Source organism: Leptodactylus fuscus, chromosome 3 (genome assembly GCF_031893055.1).
Source record: "Leptodactylus fuscus isolate aLepFus1 chromosome 3, aLepFus1.hap2, whole genome shotgun sequence".
NCBI classification, from domain to species: domain Eukaryota; kingdom Metazoa; phylum Chordata; class Amphibia; order Anura; family Leptodactylidae; genus Leptodactylus; species Leptodactylus fuscus.
In genome coordinates this window covers 170,061,633-170,082,075 of record NC_134267.1, presented here as the reverse complement: position 1 = coordinate 170,082,075, position 20,443 = coordinate 170,061,633, and the positions used below count along the sequence as shown (strand labels likewise).

At 38.6% G+C, this 20,443-nt stretch overlaps 1 protein-coding gene across 1 annotated transcript in view; it reads left to right on the top strand.

The window, feature by feature from the left end:
- Positions 1-2,654: 2,654 nt before the first annotated feature.
- Positions 2,655-20,443, top strand: part of RSRC1 (arginine and serine rich coiled-coil 1) — a 226,392-nt gene continuing 208,603 nt past the window's right edge. Inside the window, exons 1-3 of the mRNA XM_075268757.1 lie at positions 2,655-2,728; positions 4,823-5,026; positions 5,530-5,643. Coding sequence (XP_075124858.1) covers positions 4,845-5,026; positions 5,530-5,643 — 296 coding nt within the window. The 5' untranslated portion in view covers positions 2,655-2,728; positions 4,823-4,844. The remainder of the gene's footprint in view (positions 2,729-4,822; positions 5,027-5,529; positions 5,644-20,443) is intronic.

Below are 20,443 nucleotides of genomic sequence, written 5' to 3'. Positions count from 1 at the left end.
CTCAAAGATAAACCAGTCACCTGGCTCTAAATTATTCAGGTTATTAGCTGAATTATTATGCATTTATTTAGTTAGCTATTTGTGGCTGAAATTCTATACCCCGTGTCCAGATGAAACGAATTCATGTTTGCAGGGGGACAGCAGAGGGGTTGTGGTTCTAGTAGTGCAGTAATCCATGACTTTATTAATCCACTCTATTAGGATGTGTGAGATTCATCTTCACTATGAAGCATAACGAATATACCAGCTCTATACAGTCATGTGGATATAAGGACCCATCCACTCATTACACATCTATTATTAATTGTCTATAACTCCAGCTGCAAGGATTGATTCCTTCCCTTCTGACCTTTCCAAATGTAACAAACCACAGAAGTGTATTTATGTGTAGTGACATCAGGACTACTACAGGAGACCTAGCCCATAGCGGAAAACAAATGATTGTCTATGCTCTAAGAAAATTATTACCTGAGTCATAGAATTTTTAGAAAGATGCTTTAAATATTACAATATCATTTTCTATACAAATGTTGACAACTGAATAATAAAATAAATTGTACTAAATATTCTATATTATTTTATACTATATATATATATATATATATATATACATTTGTGTGTGTGTGTATATATATATATATATATGCATGTATATATATATATATATATTATAATATAATAATAGTAATAATATAATAATAATAATAATAATAATAATTATTATTATTATTATTATTATTATTATTATTATTATTATTATTATTATTATTATTATTATTATTATTATTATTATTATTGTGAAAGGGTACTCTCCAATAAATGTGCCGGAACAAACAAGGGTGTAAGAACCGAATTTGTGTGAACTCAGTAAAGCCGAGCTGTGTCTGTCCTGGTGGGGGGTAATGATAAAGACATCACTCACCTCCTCTCCTCGTCAACTACTGTGACGGGACACAAGCCTGCCCCAGAGACCACAAGGAGAAGTCACCAACTTATTACCATCAATCATACATAAAACACATGTAACTGAGAGCAACAAGCTCTTGTTCTCTTCACTGGGATTATAGTTTACATTTCATTCAACCTCCTCCAGTGATGAATCCTATAAGTGTAATGATTAAAAAAAAAAAATCAAATTATTCAATAATGCATATATATAGTATATATATATATATATATATATATATATATATATACACACACACACATATATATTTAGATATACATATATGAGAGTGTATAATATGTTAATATGTGTAATAGATAGTAATAAAATATTATATGCTATAAATATAAATATTACCAAAGTAATACAATAATAAATAATACAAACCTATAATGATTGATCCTGGCCATATCATACAATAATTACATAAATATATAATGGACGAATGATGACTAATGATATAGAGCAGCGTGTCACTCATAATGATCTTTATTATACTCGCTGTTCTTGTGTTCTTGTATTAGCCTACAAGACCTCAGTTTATTATTGATTTTAGGTATTGATTACGTTTTGGCGATGATCTTTGGTTTCACATCTAAATTGCTACAGAAATGCTTTCTACTGCTGACATATAACGTGGTCCTGATGATGATGAGGGGGCTGCCCTGTACTATATTCACCTTGATATAATATAATTGCCGTGGATGACGCTATTATAGGGGATCTAGCCCGTAATTATGAGATCATACAGAATAATGTATGTGACAGCAGGCAGTTATTACACACATAGCATAAACATTTCATGATTAGAAATATTATTTATTAATAGTTTCTCAAGAATCAAGGTGTATCACAATTGATCACATACTATTACTACAATATCGTGCACATAGAGAAGTATACAGGAAAAAAATATTAAAGGATGATGAGTGTGAGATGAGGCTGCTCCTTAGAGACAGGGCATGCTAATAGTCTGTGCTAGGAGTGACACTAAGGATTGTCACATACAAGTTACATCCTGAAAACTGCCCTTTTGTGTACTATATATTATCATAGATGTCTGCACTTGTAGATAGACAGATATTAGATGAATAGATAGATATGAAATAGGTAGGATAAAATAAATAGCCGTAGATATATATGAAATAGCTGAATAGCCATGAAATATAGTAATATGAAAAGGATTAATAAATAGATACATACATACATAGCTGAACGGATATGAAATAAAGAATGGATAGACAGACAGACAGACAGACACACAGACAGACAGATAGACAGATAGATAGCTAAATATTCAATAACATTGCAAACGTGTTTAGTTAAGCACACGTCTATGAGTAAATATACACTAAAGCTTGTAAAGCATACACTATATAGTAATATATATAGTAAAGCTTTCACTCTATAATACCCTGCTAGTAGCTCACTATATACTTCACTCACTATATACTCCACTCACTATACACACCACTCACTATACACCATTCACTATACACACCACTCACTATACACACCACTCACTATACACACCACTCACTATACACATCACTCACTATACACACCACTCACTATACACACCACTCACTATACACACTGGTACAGAGAGCTGCAGTGATCTACTACGCGCCCTGCCTCTGGTTAACAGCGCGAACGCCAGCAATCGACTATTGAGCCTTCGATGACTCGCGCCTGCTCGATTCAGCTCGATTGCTCAGGTCTGGTTGTATGTGTACAGCGTGGGTCAGGCAATAACAAGAGCGCCGATAGCCGCTGTTTCCGGTAAGTGAGCCCGGTGGTCTCCGGTGTAGTGTATGTACATCGTATGTAATGTGCAGGGGGGCTGCTGCCGGCTGTGTGTAGCAGAAGCTTCAGTTTGGCTCCTGGCAGTATAGCTGGGCCTAAGCTGTGTAGTTACAGTGTGTGGTGTGTATATTGACTGGCAGTGTTAGTATACAGATTCTGGTGATGGGTGAGGGCTGGGCAGACAGTAATGCCCTTTCCCTGAGGTACCATGCTTGAGGGTATGTCATGTCTTACTGACCTTCAGTTTTGACACTGGTCATGTTGACAAATGTAGCTATATCCTGGTGACAAGGTTTACAGTGTGACATAGAGATCACATCTGAAGACTGGTGTACTACTAAGGGGTGGTGGCATAATGTGGGCTGTGTACCTCTACCCCTGTTCGGTGGGCAATGTAGCCCCCACTAGTACAGCCAGCTTGCTGTGGTGAAGATCACCAAGTAAAGGCTGTTCCCCTTGTCCCTGGCATTGTACCTTCATACATCTAATGCTCATGCTGCTGAATGTATATTCATACCATACTTTATAATGGTTTTTCTACTGTATAAGCAATGCTACCTCTGTTGCCGCCCCTGCTACCTCTTGTGTCACCCCCTGTACCTCATAGATTGTAAGCTCTTGTGAGCAGGGCCCTCAGTCCCATTGTATGAATTGACTCTTACTCTGTAATGTATCTTTTCGTCTGTACTTTTACCCTACAGTTTGTAAAGAGCTGAGAAATATGTTGGCGCTATATAAATATAATGTATTGCTCATTGTTGAAGAGGGCCTAGAGCGCACATGAAAGCTGTGGTCTCTTCAAACAGCTGATTGGCGGATGTTGTGGTTGTCAGACTCCTACAAATCTAATATTGATAATATATGCTGGGATACTTCATCAATATTACAATGGTGCTCTAAAATAAATAAATAAATAATAATACACTGCTAAAGTCATGTGCTTGCAATATTGTGAACATTTACACCTGAGTAATTTACACAGACACTGCAAAGCAGATGGGATACTAGGAAATCTCATCCAGATATTGCAGTGGAATTGCTGAGATTTCCAAAACTGTTACGATTTTGGAAATCTGTCTAACTATTCGGCTGAGCATATCTTCTGAGAGGGGATAAAGCAACTTTTCTCCTTGAGAATAAAATATATAATATTATTCTTGAATACAAAACATCAGGCAGTTGAAATCTAAGTATTGATCCTTATTTTCCCCAGCAAAACTGATCACTTAGTTTATTGGAGTGTAAGTTTAGTGAACAATTTTGCCACCAGTTATCTCCCTAAAGCTGAGTTCGCATCTGCATTGGAGTCTGTGTGGAAAATCAATGGGCGAAAAAGTGTTGCAAGTTCAACTTTTTTATCCGTAGTATTAATTTTAAAAGAACAGACACCTGACAGATCCCATTATAGTCAGTGGAGTCTGTTGGGAGCGCTGGTCCGGACCAGAACAATGGACACTCAAGCGCAGACATAAGCCACAAAGTCGCTATTATTAATGGATATTGGTTTTGGGTGACTGTTTTAGGGACTTTTAGTGTTTGATATTCATTTTTGAAGCGTAAGTTTAAATTCTGTGGCCATTACCAACACCCATGGTTGTGGAGTTGAAATCAGACTCAGGGCCAGTTACAGACTCAGAGTCTGGCTTCAAAATAAAATGATTAAGTATTTTTAATTATATTATACAATATCAATAATTAATTAAATGCATAGTGAATTGAATCACTAGCTTTGTTTCTGAATTAGAGTAGCTTTACTTCTTCTTACCCTGGCGTCAGCCCAGTCATGAAAGGGTCTGAATTGTAGCCAGGTCGTGGAAAAATAGAGTAGTCAGAGTCATTGCTTTGGCCTACCGACTCCACAGCTCTGACGACAACGTAAATAAATGAGACATGAGACAATTCTCTACAAACTGTATTGTATTAGGTAAATGTGATTTAGTGTGTTTGTATGCGCATGTGCAAGAAATGACCTAGTACTTTCTCCAAGTGGAAAAATTTGGGCTTTTTAATGTTATTTTTCTTTGGCTATGGATAAACTATTATAGGAGATGTGCTTTATTTTTTTCCTAGTTTTCTTGCTTGAAGTTCCATAATGGGCCGACACTCTTCAGACTCAGAGGAGGATACTAGAACCCGCAAGAAAAAGAAGCATCGCAGACGCTCCTCTTCCAGTAGCTCATCAGATGCAAGAACGCGCAGTCATAAAAAATCAGGAAGAAGATCCAGATCTCGCTCACGAGATGCATACTCCAGTTCACACTCTTATGACAAGAGGTTAGTTAGTGCAGTATAGTCATGTTAACATAGGTCACTTGAAGTACATACTGTATCTAGGCTTCTATGATCCTTTGATGTCCATATAGCAATTTGTACAGATTAGCTTTTTGCAAAACTGGATATTAAATATAACATCATCCTGGCGTTTAAGATAGTTTAAAAAATTCCAATTGTGAATATTATATTGCTTTTAATAAATAAATGTTATATTATTCACCTCTATGATGTTAGAGACTGAAAAAGGAGTATTGTTTGTAGTCTTAAATGTTATGCGGTTGGGTATTTCTCCATGCTTTTGCATGTATCTGATAATGCCTATGATCTCTATCAAACTGGTTTAGTAAATAGGTTCTGTCTGGGGTAATACGTGTACTTTTCACAGCAGTCTTCCCATTTATGGCCTCCTTTTCCCTCTGACACAATGCAGTTTACAGAAAGTAATATTACAGCTTCATGCCCCTTTTCAAACCACAAACACACTTTTTTTTTCATGTTTGTAGACGTCAGCATCGTTCTAGCAGTGAGTCATCTTACAGTTCAAGAAGGAAACGCAGTTCCAGCAGGTCCCGAGACCGTGTAAAGTCACGTAAAGTCCACAGGTCAAGAACATCAAGGTATTATTCTTTTTTTTTTTTTTTTTTGTAGTAGTAGTAGTAGTAGTAATATTTTACCTAAACTTTGATGTGAGTTACTCCAAATATTATAAAGTTCCACACAGCTCGTCCTCTCAGCTACCTTGGCATCTACAGCCTGACTGGGTATATTACTTCCCTATGGGAGATAACGTCATCCCCACCTTCCCTAGAGGAGACTCCTGCACCCACTGGGGATAATGTCTGGGCTCCACACCAGAGAAGCTTCTAATTAACAGCCTACAGCTGACTACCTTCAGCAAAAAATATTCTTTTGCCTTACGAAGTGTTATCTAACCTGAAACCTTGTGGTTTACAACAACATGTGGTTGTACCACAACTGTCACCACCCATTTGCATTACTTACAACGCATTGCAAAGTTGTTGGTTTTTTTTTTTTTTTTTTTTTTTTTTTTATAAATTTGGTCCCCTTGCACCACTTACGTTAGGATTTTACTAGCCAAGAGGAAAGGTAAAGAGGGCACATCTGGACTATTTCAGGTATCTGATAGATGATGAAGGACTACATTTAGTAAGAGGCTGAATAGGGTAGCAGTCGAACTTGAACTCTGCTGCAGTTTTCAAAATCTGTTGCTCTGACGTAAACAGTCGAGACCTGTTCTAGTGATTGGTGACTTAGAGCTCGTTCACACAACCCCTAGCGTTCTTTTTTGCGCTAGCGGTGTGTTCCCGCTCGCGAAAAAAAGAAGCGAGCTGCCCTTTCCCGCGCCGTCCGCCTTGCGACAGCTCCCTCCGGACTAGGCCCATTCATTTGGGTCTACTCCGGAGCAGGAAGCCGCAACTGTCGGAAGCCGCAACTGTCGGAAGCCGCAGCAGGCGCATTTTGGTCCTATTCTTATGCGGCTTTCCAAAATACGCGATCACTCGCCCGATGTGTACTTGCCCTTACCAATCTTCAGACATTGTATCACTGATGGAGTCTCATAGATGCTACCATCATCAGCGTGACCCCAGTGGGTTAGGGATTTAAATGACTCAATGCGTTACCAATATTTAACACTTTCTTTGCTGTAATTTTTTTTAAATTGAAAGAAACAACTTGTATTCTCTATGAAATAACAATCGAATGATTAGAACCTTATGTTGTTTCTGTTCTGCCGTTATTCCTGTAGGTAATATATTAATAAATAAAACAATTAACCGCTGTCAGGTCCTCTATAAATCATTTTTAATCTTGAATAGAACCTGTTAGTGTTTTAGTGTTACAACAGCTCTTATCTTTTTCAGGCACTAATTTTTATTGTCAAAAGGATTTATGGAGGTTTAAATAGTAATAAAATTCATGAACATACCACCATGAAAGTTAATGAAGCTAATGAAAAGTAATAAAAAAAACCAAGGAAAACAGAACCAAATACATAATCTGGACTGAGCCTCATCACTGTTGAGATTCCTGGGACATTAAGATAGGCTATATAACTTAGGCGGGTTCACATCTGCGCCCCGGTCTCCACTTTCAGGTTTCCGTCTTCTGCCGACATGAGACGGAAACCTGGCAGACTGTGTCCGCCTGTGAGTGTTTTGTGGCGAAACCGTTTTTTTTTTAACCGGACACTAAGTCCTGCATGTCCGACTTTGTGTTCGGTTAAAAAAAACGGTTTTGCCGCAAAGTCCATAAAACGCTCACCAGCGGACACTTTGAAAATGACTACAGGTTTCCGTCTCCTGTCCAGTTTCTCGGGCAGAAGACGGAAACTTGAAAGTGGAGACTGGGCGCAGATGTGAACCCGCTCTTACAAGTATCTTAATGCATGCATGAAAAATATTACATGGGGACCCCCCCCAAAAAAAAAATGATCCAGGGCAACACGGTGGCTCACTTGCAGCACGTGGTAGTCCTGGGTTCAAATCCTGCCAGGAACAACATCTGCAAGGAGTTTGTATGTTCTCCCTGTGTTTGTGTGGATTTCCTCCCATTCTACAAAGACATACTGATAGGAGAAAAAAATGTTCATTGTGATCCCTATATGGGGCTCACAATCTACAAAAGAAAAAAATAAATAAATCGTGCAATACTCAATATGATACGAAAAAAAGGCCGGCACTCTGGATTGTTTTCTAAGCTTGCTTATTTAATCAGCTGTGTAAACACTCCATGGTTTTACATATCAGTTAAAGTCGCACTGCGCCTTAGCCCTGCACCTGCAATCTTCCGGATTCCCCTTCAAAGACACCTCTCATGGGCCCAGTTTTTCTACCCACTTCTCACCTCCGGCAGTTGCCCTGCAACTCACGTCTTCCTGCCTGAAGAAGGGCTGCTAACATTGCCTGAATTCTATTTCATTATGACAACTGGTACATTTATGCGGCTTTAAATAAGTTCGCTCAGAAAACAGTCCAGGGTGTTGTCCATTTTTTTTTATGCTGAGGTTGTCTGGAGGGGTTCGGTCAGCCCCTTATGAAAATTGTGTACCCATTTGCTGCTCACACACAATAGACACTCAAAATATTCTAAAAATACTTACATAATTACTAATCATGTATTAAATTTACCACATGATAACCAAAATGAATCAGGATGAAACCAGAAAAAAACACATATAGAGGAGCAGGAGAAAGTACACTCAATCTCGTCTACACCTAACGGGGAGACCTAATAACCCTGGACAGATGTCCAGTAACACCAGCTATAACATACAGCTACAGTATACATCATAATAAATATAACTGTCACAGAGAAAAAGACAAACAATATTATCACAAATGCATTATATGAAAATATAATATAGAAAAGTTTATAGCAGAAAAAAAATAAATAATAAAAAAAAATATATATATATACATATATACATATATGTATGTATTCCCTAGGTAACAACCAATAATATACCCAAGCTACCCACAATATAAATGAATATAACCTATATACATACAACAATAAATGATCATTATATATGGTATTAAGTAACACCCAGAAACACAAATTTGTGTAAAAAGAAATCATGATATAATATGCAATCAAAAGATACCCACATTATAATATAAGAATAAATACCAAACAAATGCAAGTACTAATAATCTGTAAATACCTGAAAAGAGAGAGAACTAGATCATGTGTGTAACCTTTAAAAAATGGGGAACAGTAGGCAAATACAGTTCTTGCATTCACTTGATGGGGTTGTAACAGGTACGACTCCTATTTCAGTGCTTGTCTCTCCACTAGTATTGTGAGTAGATTAGTTGTCACTTAGGAAATTATTGTTTTGCATTAATTTATTTTGGCTATTCTGTAATAAATGTTGTACTCTTGTTTTTTTTTTTTGGTGTTATAAAAAACAAAGGTAGGCTATCCTGAGTCTTACTGTGGGGAATCCTAGGACATCAAGATAGTCTTAGGGAACGCTTCCATAGCATCATTCAGAATTGTGGCTATCTTATCATAAGCTACCATTGAGGACGACCTGGGCCATGACCTGCTCCACAGAGATTTTAACACTGATCACCTGATCTCTACCCTTAGTTATTGTGATGCAGGGACGTTGCTAAATTAACTAAGATCCAGACCAGATACTAATTGTTTAAAGCTTACTTCCAATTATAAAGAATATTTTCATAAACAAATATCACAACCTTTGTAATATATCTTATTAAAAAAAATGCTGTGTTCTTCTTTTTCAGGCTAAGTTGTTTCTAAAATAGTAGCCTATAGAGAGTGGAGGGGGGGGAGGCTGCAGAAAAAGTCTCTAACATACTGCACTTGCTAAGCTCTGCTACTATTTGTAACTACAATAGCCCTTTTGACTTGACTATATCTAGTAAGATAATTCTCTACAATTGTACAAAATGAGGAGATTAAATTTAGTCTCCTCCTTACCCTCACACTCCATAGACTTCTGTGTTACAGATAATAGTCTGAGAGAAGGGGAGGAAGAGAATTGGGATTGATGCTGTACTCTAGGGATTAGTGTTAGGCAATTTAAAAGTAAAATATAGATTTTTCCAGTTTATAAACAATTTTCAATTTTAATCTCTATCTTCTTGTTTTTGTTTACATTAATTAATTAATTCATGTTCATTGATCTGGCACAATGGGAAAGTATAGGTCATATTTATTGCAGGCGTCCTATTTGTACCACTAAGTTTGCTGCAGATGGAGAAAGCCTGTATGGAGTGTATCAGATTCTGATGAAAATCAGAATTGCATGTTCTGTTTGTTTTTTTTAAATAATTTGATTCCCATCACTAGCATTTATCATATTATTTATATGCATTAGGAAGCCAACTTACAGGGATTTGCACACCAGTTTACCTCCTTAGGAAATGGACAACACCTGTGGTTCCGGAGACTGTACTACATGTCTGTCCAACCACTGGCCTAAAGAGAATCTGTCACATTGACAATGCAGGGAGAATGTTATAGAGCAGGAGTAACTGAGCAAATTAATATATAGATTCAGTATAACTTGTATTTTATTCATTTACTTCTTGTATTTATTCTTTCATCTCATTCTGGGCTTAGGCGTCCACAGAGCAGTCCTACGGTACTCAGTTATTGACAGCTATAGCTGAATGCGCCCTCCTACAGAGATAAGTGACAGTCACTGTGTAGGACCACCCACTGGACTCCTAAACACTGAACATGCAGAGATGTAAATAAATAAATGGCAAGAAATACAGAATCTTTTTTTTTTTCCACAAAAAACTATATATCAATCTGTTAAGCTACTTCTCTTTCTGTCTGCTGAACTGTATTTTCAATGTTACAGGTTCCCTTTAACCCTTTCTAAGCATCTTATAGCTTTCCTTGTTTAGTGTGTTAATTTGTAAGGCTGGAATAACACATGTAGCTTTTGTAACAGTTTTGATGCATTTATGTGCCAAAGCCAGGAGTATATCCAAACAGAAGGAGATGTATGAAGAAAAGACTGATGTTTATCCACTCTTCTGTATCCACTCCTGCCTTTGGCTCTTAAAACTGCCACAAAAACTGCATGTGTGATTCCAACCTAAAACTGTAATTACTGCCAAAGGTTCTTCTATTAATTACTGACTTGAAGGGTGTGAATAGTTATTAGTCTGGTTATTTTGTGCTTTATAATTGTAATGTATGTCAATCACTTTGTAGAGATGTGTCTCTACTTTGATATTAGACTCTTTTACAGTTGATCTTTATCAAAAAAGCATAATTCATTTCACTGTGATAAAGCGTAAAGACATGAAAAAGCTCAAGGTGGGGCAGCATAGTATGTCTCTCAGCAAAGCGAGCCCAGGTCCTTAGGTCTTTGGTATTCCATGTTCCCAAACTTTAAATTAACCTGTCCAAAGCTTCTTTCCCCTGACATCTGCCATCAGGGGAGAGCTGGGACACCCCTATATACTTTAGATGGCCAGTTGGTCTTACATCTAATCTATATCTTGTTGTCACTGTTTATGCTATGCCGATAGAAATGAATGGGGAAGTGTGCTATCAGGGAAAAACCTGGATAGCACATTGACCTAGCACACTGTTGTGTTCAAGCAGCCTTAAAGGGGCTCTATCATTAGGAAAAGTGATTTTTAACTAAACACATACTTGCATGGCCTTTAGAAAGGCTATTCTACTCATGCCTTTTGTATGTAAATCCCCTCAGTAGCTTTTGAATGAGACAGTTTTTATTCATATGCTAATTAGGCTCCAGCGGCATCCGGAAGTCTCAGCGAGCCCTGTCTGCCATGTGTACAGCACAGGCTGCTGCTGCTAATGGCTCATCTCCCTGCAGAGACAGTGCTCACTGAGAACTTCCGGTGCTGGCTGGAGGGTAATTAGCATATTAATAAAAACTGGCTCATTCAAAAACTACTGAGGGGATTTACATACAAAATGTATGTGTGGAATAGCCTTTCTATAGGCTATGCAAGTATATGTTTAGTTAAAAATGACTTTTCCCAATGATAGAGCCCCTTTAATCTCATGTTGCTGTACATTTGAGGGTTTGCATATAGTACACAAAATACACAAAACAAGCAAAATATCAACAGTGACAAACTAGTACAGTGGGAATGAGGACACTGCCCACAAGGGCTTACAATATATATAGATAAGAAATGATGACAAAGAACCTCTTCATAACTAATAAAACACTATTATACAGTACTGCTATGAGTCTCCTATAGTTTGTGTATAAATATTGCCAAAATATAATATATGCTGTCAGGGTGCATTCACACTAAGTATACGCTGATCGCGTATCACGTTGAAACCAATAGGGAAAAAAGCAGCCCATTCATTTCAATGGGGAGCGCTCGTATGCCGGCTCCCATTGAAATGAATGGGATCTGCTTTGTACGCGCTGATTCTGAACGTCTTTTACGTTCAGAATCAGCTCAGCGTATATACTTAGTGTGAATGCACCCTCAATTTGATTTCACAACGCAACGCTCAACTGATAGCACTAAAGTTATAAAATGCCCATAAGCATTTTCTTTATATACACACACCTTTTACGTTCATGTTAGCATATAATATATATATATATATATATATATATATATATATATATATATATATATATATATATTAGACACACAGTGGCACACATACGCCGACTACATAGAGATCTATAGTATACTGACTCAATATACGGGAAAAGGAAATCCACAAAACACAATGTGCCTAATTTTCATCCATTATGGTGCTATTACATTTGTTTTAGAGACCGTGGGTAATTCTTATTGTTTACCTCTAATGGCTGCATGTGTACTTGTCCATGTATGGACCTGCAGGTAGTGGTAAACTGCGAGTACAGTCATGGCCAAAAGTTTTGAGAATGACACAAATCTTATATTTTCACATGATCTGCTGCCCTTTGGTTTTTATGTGTGTTTGTCAGATGTTTTTATCACATACAGAAATATAATTGCAATCATATTATGAGTAACAAAAGCTTATACAGGTAGTCCTCGACTTACGACGTTGATCCGTTCCTGCGCGGCGTCGTAAACCGAATTTCGACGTAAGTCGGAACCTACCATACCGACGCCGCGTAGGAACGGATCAACCTCCCCCCCCCTTTAAAACTTACCGTACGGTGCAGGGTGGGCGGGCGGGCATTCAGGCCTTCTCTTCCTCCGATGTTCCGTCCTCCTCCGGCGCTCGCAAGCTGATAATGGCCTGGGCGCATGCGCAGTAGCCGTAATAGAAGCATCATGATACTGCGCATGTGCCCTGGCCATTATCAGCTTGCGAGCGCCGGAGGAGGACGGAACATCGGAGGAAGAGGAGGCCTGAATGCCCGCCCGCCCACCCTGCACCGTACGGTAAGTTTCACATTCTGTTTCAGGGTTTTATTTTACAAGCTCACTTGTAACAGCAAGCTGCCAGCATTGATTTTCCGCAGGCTAGTCCTTGCTAGCTGGGAGTGCTGGCAGTTTTCTGTTACAAGGGAGCTGTCGTAACGACGAAACGTCGTAACCCGAGACCGTCGGAACCCGAGGACTACCTGTATTGACAGTTAGAATGAGTTAATGCAGCAAGTCAATATTTGCAGTGTTGACCCTTCTTCTTCAGGACCTCTGCAATTCTCCTTGGCATGCTCTCAATCAACTTCTGGACCAAATCCTGACTGATAGCAGTCCATTCTTGCACAATCAATGCTTGCATTTTGTCAGAATTTGTAGGTTTTTGTTTGTCCACCCATCTCTTGATGATTGACCACAAGTTCTTAATGGGATTAAGATATTGGGAGTTTCCAGGCCATGGACCCAAAATCTCTATGTTTTGTTCCCTGAGCCATTTAGTTATCACCTTCGCTTTATGGCAAGGTGGTTCATCATGCTGGAAAAGGCATTGTTAATCGCCAAACTGCTCTTGGACGGTTGGAAGAAGTTGATCTTGGAGGACATTCTGGTACCATTCTTTATTCATGGCTGTGTTTTTAGGCAAGACTGTGAGAAAGCCGATTCCCTTGGCTTAGAAGCAACCCCACACATGAATGGTTTCAGGATGCTTTACAGTTGGCATGAGACAAGACTGGTGGTAGCGCTCACCTCGTCTTCTCCAAATAAGCTGTTTTCCAGATGTCCCAAACAATCAAAAAGGGGATTCATCAGAGAAAATGACTTTACCCCAGTCCTCAGCAGTCCAGTCCCTGTACCTTTTGCAGAATATCAGTCTGTCCCTGATGTTTTTTCTGGAGAGAAGTAGCTTCTTCGCTGCCCTCCTTGAGACCAGGCCTTGCTCCAAGAGTCTCCGCCTCACAGTGCGTGCAGATGCACTCACACCTGCCTGCTGCCATTCCTCAGCAAGCTCTGCACTGCTGGTAGCCCGATCCCGCAGTTGAAACACTTTTAAGAGACAGTCCTGGCACTTGCTTGTCTTTCTTGGGCGCACTGGAGCCTTTTTGCCAACAATGGAACCTCTCTCCTTGAAGTTCTTGATGATTCGATTGTTGACTGAGGTGCAATCTTTCTAGCTGCGATACTCTTCCGTTAGGCCATTTTTGTGCAGTGCAATGATGACTGCACGTGTTTCTTTAGAGATAACCATGGTTAACAGAAGAGAAACAATGATGCCAAGCACCAGCCTCCTTTTAAAGTGTCCAGTGGTGTCATTCTTACTTAATCATGACAGATTGATTTCCAGCCCTGTCCTCATCAACACCCACACCTGTGTTAATGGAGCAATCACTGAAACGATGTTAGCTTGTCCTTTTAAGGCAGGGCTGCAATGATGTTGAAATGTGTTTTGGGGGATAAAGTTAATTTTCTAGGCAAATATTGACTTTGCAAGTAATTGCTGTTAAGCTGATCACTCTTTATAACATTCTGGAGTATATGCAAAAATTAATATTTGTATCATTCTCAAAACTTTTGGCCATGACTGTAGTACCCTCAGCCTCTATCGCACATGTCACTAAGGCTACATTCACAGGCAGGTGTCAATCCTCAGAAAGTGCCGACCAAAAAAGTGCTTTTTTTGTCCAACAGTTTCAGTTACAAAAATGGACACCCAACGGGTGACTGTTATAGTCAATGGGTTCCCTAGCAATCAGCTTTTGTCTTTCTTTTCATTCATGCATTTTTGTCTGCAGATGTGAACGTAATGTCGGTTTTCCACACACATACTAATAATTGATAACCATCAGCTATTTTGGTCATATTGTAATTAAATCAATGGCAATTCCTACTTGAGCAAAAAAAAAAAAAAAAAAAAAACTTGATTTTTTTTTTTCCTTTTCCATTTCTGCATTGCCCTTGCCACTTGGCATAAATTTCCTAACAACTTCTAGTCCCAGGGAAGGATGCACCCTGCACCGTCTCAGGAGCTATAAATGTGCTAGAAAGCCGGTGTAGAAGGCATAACAAATCTACCTCTATGTCTTTAGCAAGGATAGATTACATGGTATGTTGCACCCTGAGGAGGTGATATAGTTTAAACATTAGTCTGATAAAAATAATATTCCATCTAGTCATAGACCCCTTAATAGATGAACGTCACTATATTAATAATAAATGAACCAAATCTTGATCAAGGTTGTAATGTATGGGGCCGCGTTCCTTTAAATATATATCTTACCTATTTGCTCTATGAATTTAAAAGTATCCTGGAGCGAGACCAGATGATGCAAATGGGACTTAATAAGAAGGCAAACTGAATTTCAGCAAAGGAACCATGATTTACATTAAATTAGGATTTAAGAAGGAAAAAAAAAACCTGATTTAGCTTAGCGTTATTGAGCATTTGCCTAATAACATTTTGCCTCCTTGAGACAATAATTTGTCTGTGAAACTCCTATATGTCCTCTGCAGAGAAATTGAAAGCAACAGCTCCTTCTCCAAACCTCACATGGAACGACACAAAGGAGTATTTCAGCTCTGCAAAATTTAATAAATCATCCCATTTCCTAATTCGATCATATTAGATGGTGATGTGGAAGAGGCATTTCAAATCGCATCTCCTCATTAATATACATCAGTCGGGGGAATGCAATGCTTTATGTGGAGATGTCACCGTTCCTGTGTCTTAGTTTACTAAGTGGAACAGGTTGATGTGATACAGGGGGCTATTTGTCACTGTCTCGTTAAAATGGTTTGGGTCGAGTTATGGAGTCCAGAAAGACGCTGGCTGATAAATCAAAACCGGATTGAGTGGACAGGAGGCAGTGATTGATACTGTGACAGGATATGAAGAAAGGAATGGAGATGCACGCTTGTATGATATTGAATATGTGCAAAAATGGCCTCAGAGTATGAATATTATTCAAAGAAATGGGAATTTTAATATCAAGCAGAAATAGTACTAGGTACTTATAGCAAATACTTTTCAGTTAAAGAATTACGGTATATTGGCCCGACAAGTACTAATGTGAATTTTAAAATTCTAGTTTTCCCTTAGTGTATGGATACAGTAACATATCTCAGGGTAAGGACACACACAATTGCAGTATAATTGATTTCACAAGGCCAGAAGCAGATCATTCAGCAGGGAGTAAACCAGGAGGAGAATCACTAAAACAGTATAATGTAGACATAAAAAGGACACTGGTCAAATATGCACAGTGTGTACTAAGGCTAAAAGCAGATTTTGTGCAAGTAACGTATTGGGCAAAAGTTTAGGTAGGGGTGGAAAAAATGTTGCAAAGTAAGAATACTGTAATTGTTTAAAACGCAAAGTGAATGAACCAAAGAGAAATCTAAATTGCATTAATATTTGGTGTGACCTCCTTTGCCTTCAAAACAGCATCAGTTCTTCTCTCTTTCAACTATTTACCAACAAATCAAATACCTATTCTATGTACTTTATTAGCCGAATCTCCTGCCATTTTTCATATTTTGTTTTTAGTCATATCTTTTCAATCCACAGTTAAAGGTAAACAAACCTAGAAAATGAGCAAAAAGTCTATGTTCTTTCTCTCGCCTACTTTCGTATTACAAAGCTAGTTAATCTTTGTGCTCCAAGTGATCAGGTATGTCGCCGCTCCTTCTCCTCCTCATTTTTATATATGTGTCTGTAACACAACTGGCAGGAGCAAGAGCCTCCCCTTTCTCCCTATCTTCAATTGGGCAGAGGGATCACTGACCGTTTGATAAACTCCGCCCATCAAATGATTAACAGCCAAAAACGGACAGGAGACATACTAACACCCCTTTGTTTGCTGAAGGATTTTCAGCATATTCTTGAACCTGTGTGGGGAAGATAATCCCAGACACTACAGCAAATTTCCAAGAACACTGTACTCTTCAATAACACTTTAGATTTTTCCACTGGTTGCCAATCTAAAAGATAATAACTTAAAATAATTTGCATTCTATCTTTTTTATCACTTTTCAGCCATATTAGAATTCTGCTGGACTGTTAGAAAAGTGCAATGCATTCTGGGTAGATGTAGGACTGTGTAGAACAAAAGCTGTTATGTCACTTGTCTGAAAGTGGAATGAAGGGAAACCACTTTCTGGTCCAAATAAAACCTGAAGGATTGTGTCCAGGTTTGAAAGGAATTATAAAATAGCTGGAAATTGCTACAAATAAGACATAGCTGAAATTCCTGAACAGTTGCTCAACTTTTTAAATGATCAACAATGATAAAATGGCAAAATACTTATTGACTAGGTACCAGTTACAGAAAGATCAAACTTCAGAAGGGTCAAGTCTTAGATATGTAACAGTCAAGATAATAAATATCAAAAAGTGCGTTTTCATTTTATGTAGTAAAACCATCTTTTTGCCAGGACATTGTTGTATCATTCCTCCTTCTAGCCTGAAACATTTAGATCTCCATGTTCTTGGAAACAGCCCCTTTAACTTTTTCAACATGATACCCTCTCAAGAACTTTGTGGTCAGCATTGTTGCGAAGGTGCTTCGTATGGCAACTAAACGCTTTTCTAAGAATTTATTTTACCAGCAGGTGCTCCCTCTAATAAGGGGGCATTCACACTACTGTTGGTGACCATCGGTAGTGTGAATGCCCCCTTACTAGAAGAAAAAAAAAAAAAAGGCAATTTGTTCCATGAACAACAGTTTTTCGTATATGTGTCCATGAATGGAAAATTGAAAATGGTATGGCTTTTAGAATGTGGGGTGTAAAATACAAAGGCTCAAAAATGTTAAGTAATTGTCGCAGGAAGATTTCATGGGCACAGTCACAGACAGTAGATTAGTTGCCGAAATTTTGGTAACTTCTTTTTTTATCTGAAATCCATGCATATGCTGCAGAAACAACACCATTCAGATGTATGGAACACATTTTCTGTTACAGATAGTTCGGTAACACAGTCTGTTATTGGGCTTTTAGCTGTGATTTTGCATTGTTTCATATACCCTGTTTCCCCGAAAATAAGACACTGTCTTATATTAAATTCTCTTCCTAAATATATGACCTATCTTATTTTCGGGGGATGTCTTATACAGCGGCTGGAGCTGGGGACAATCGGCAGTCATGCTGGCACTTCCTTAGCGGAGTGCCGGCATGACTGCCGGTTGTAGGTGGTCCATGAGGTGAAGGGGGGGTGTCTTATTTTCGGGGTAACAGGGTAGGTTTATTGTACATAAAAGATGGGTAATATTCCATTGTCCATTATTGGCCCTGAGAATATGCCTTCTCGGAAACTCCATGTTGCCTGTACTCTACCTTTCCCACTGCATTACAGGATCTATAATAAACTGTTAGGAATGTGTCTAATAACCCTCTTGGTGACTGCTTCCTATAATAGCTGGAAAAATTGTGAATAAGGCTCTAGATTATAATGCAAACTGTAAGGTAGGCAACACACAGAGCAGAACTGGCGTGTTTTTAGCACTTCAGAAATGTTTGCACCAAGAACATAGCATTTCATAGTCCCTGCAGTGTAGATATCATTTTCCAAGTCCTGCAAACACAACTTTTTCTTCTGTGAAAAAAATAATGGACACTTGACGGACCTCATAGTAGTCAATGGGGTCCCTTGGGTTTTGTTGCTTTCCATCATTATGCAGACTATTTTTCTGTTCTAGTGGGCATGCTCTGGAAAATGTTTTAAAAAACGTAAAAAACCGCCTTTGCCAAGATCTAAAAAAACAAAACAAAAAAGAGCAAACAAATTGGATGATTGTAAAAAATCAAATTGGCTGTATTATCGCTTTCCAAAAAAATGTAATAAAAAGCCTTCAAAGCATCAGGCACTCCCCATTTGTGTATATTGTGGTCAGTGACTGGCTACCGTTAGTCACTTGGGTATATTGTTACTTAACCACTGTAGCCAAGTATACAGGGAACGGTTGGGAGAACTGGCGCAGCAGGGGAAACGGGCAAGTAAAGCTTCTAATTGTTTTATCACATTTTCCTGCAAACCCCCCCCCCAAACCCTTGAAGGCTAATTGTTCTGCCATAGCCTGGAAGGACAAAGCTGATTTTAGAGTGAAGAATGTAGGTATGTTATTGATTTATTTCTTTTGGTTTTTTCTTTTTTTTTCCCTACAAGTGTTAAGTTTAAGCATGTGTAAAGCATGTGGTATACAGTCTGGCCATGCTGTCATGTATTTACATAACCTCTTTACTACATTGCCTTCCCTAGAAAATTTCACATACAGAAACAAGTTCACAAGCGCTGATGTTGCTAGGGAAAAATATTGAGAAATGGGCTGCTCAGTACGTCATGTATGGAAATAATGGACAGTGCTGGGTGAGAGTATTTGTTCCAGTTCACTGTGGGTTTAAACAAGCTATTAATATGGCACCTTATTCCACCCTCGGGAACACTAAATAGCCTGACACACTTCAGGTTGCTGAAAATGGCTTCATGCACAGCACATGTGATCCTCTTATTTAGGAAGGTACTTGCCCCACATATTGCTAGGACCACCACTAAGCGCATATTAGCAATGAGCTAGCACCGTCACACTATGGATTTCTATGTTGGATTTTACCCAGAGCCACTTTGGTATTGGAAATCACAATTTTCTAATGAATGAATATTAATAGTGTCTTAAAAAACATACATCTCCATAATTTAAAGGGGTTCCCCATAATTATCCTTCGTATAAGTCACCAGCAAGAAGTTGCAGCATTTGGACGAGTGTTGTCGCCTCTGCACTGTTTACTAACACAGTGGCTTTGCTTGGCATTGCAGCTTAGTCCCATTCACTTGAATTAGACTGAGTTGCAAACAGACCATGTGACCAATAAACCAATGGCCACTGCCGCTTTAAACAGCTGATCAGCGGGTGTACCCCCACTAATTATATAATGATAACCTAAGGATAAGTCTATGGTATTTTATGTTGTAAAAAACCCCTTTAAAAGATCAATCAAACTGTTCTTCCTTTCAATTTTGACAGATACATGTTCTTAAAATGTCTATGTTGGTCTATTCATTTGGTCTTTCCTCTCACATGTATCCTTGTCTTACAGAATGCCCAAAGGGTATAAATTGACAAGTAAGATTAGGTTACAGATGGCATTGTACAATCTCAATACAAGAAGTCTACTCTGGACCCTACTGTACTGCTTTATGGAGGGAGTCTGCCCCCCCCCCCCCACCGCCCCAAAAAACAGCGCCATATTTTATTGTATGTTATATTCCAGAGACGTTGATTCTTGTGGTGGGTGTGAGATTTCTTTGTGTACAGCGGTGTCAGAGATGCCATATATATCTGTACATCAATTCTGCATACAGCTCTGTGGTGTGCATGAGCCCTAATGCAAGTTTAATAATGTGGATAGGGGATAACCCCAATAAAACTTGGAAATGTTGTTTCACTGAAAGAATATTCACATGTTGGTGACCTCCATGTAGGTGTCAAATATTTTTCTAGTAGTTGAGATGACAGTTGTGGCTATACTAATGGCCTAAAAACAAGTATCCACA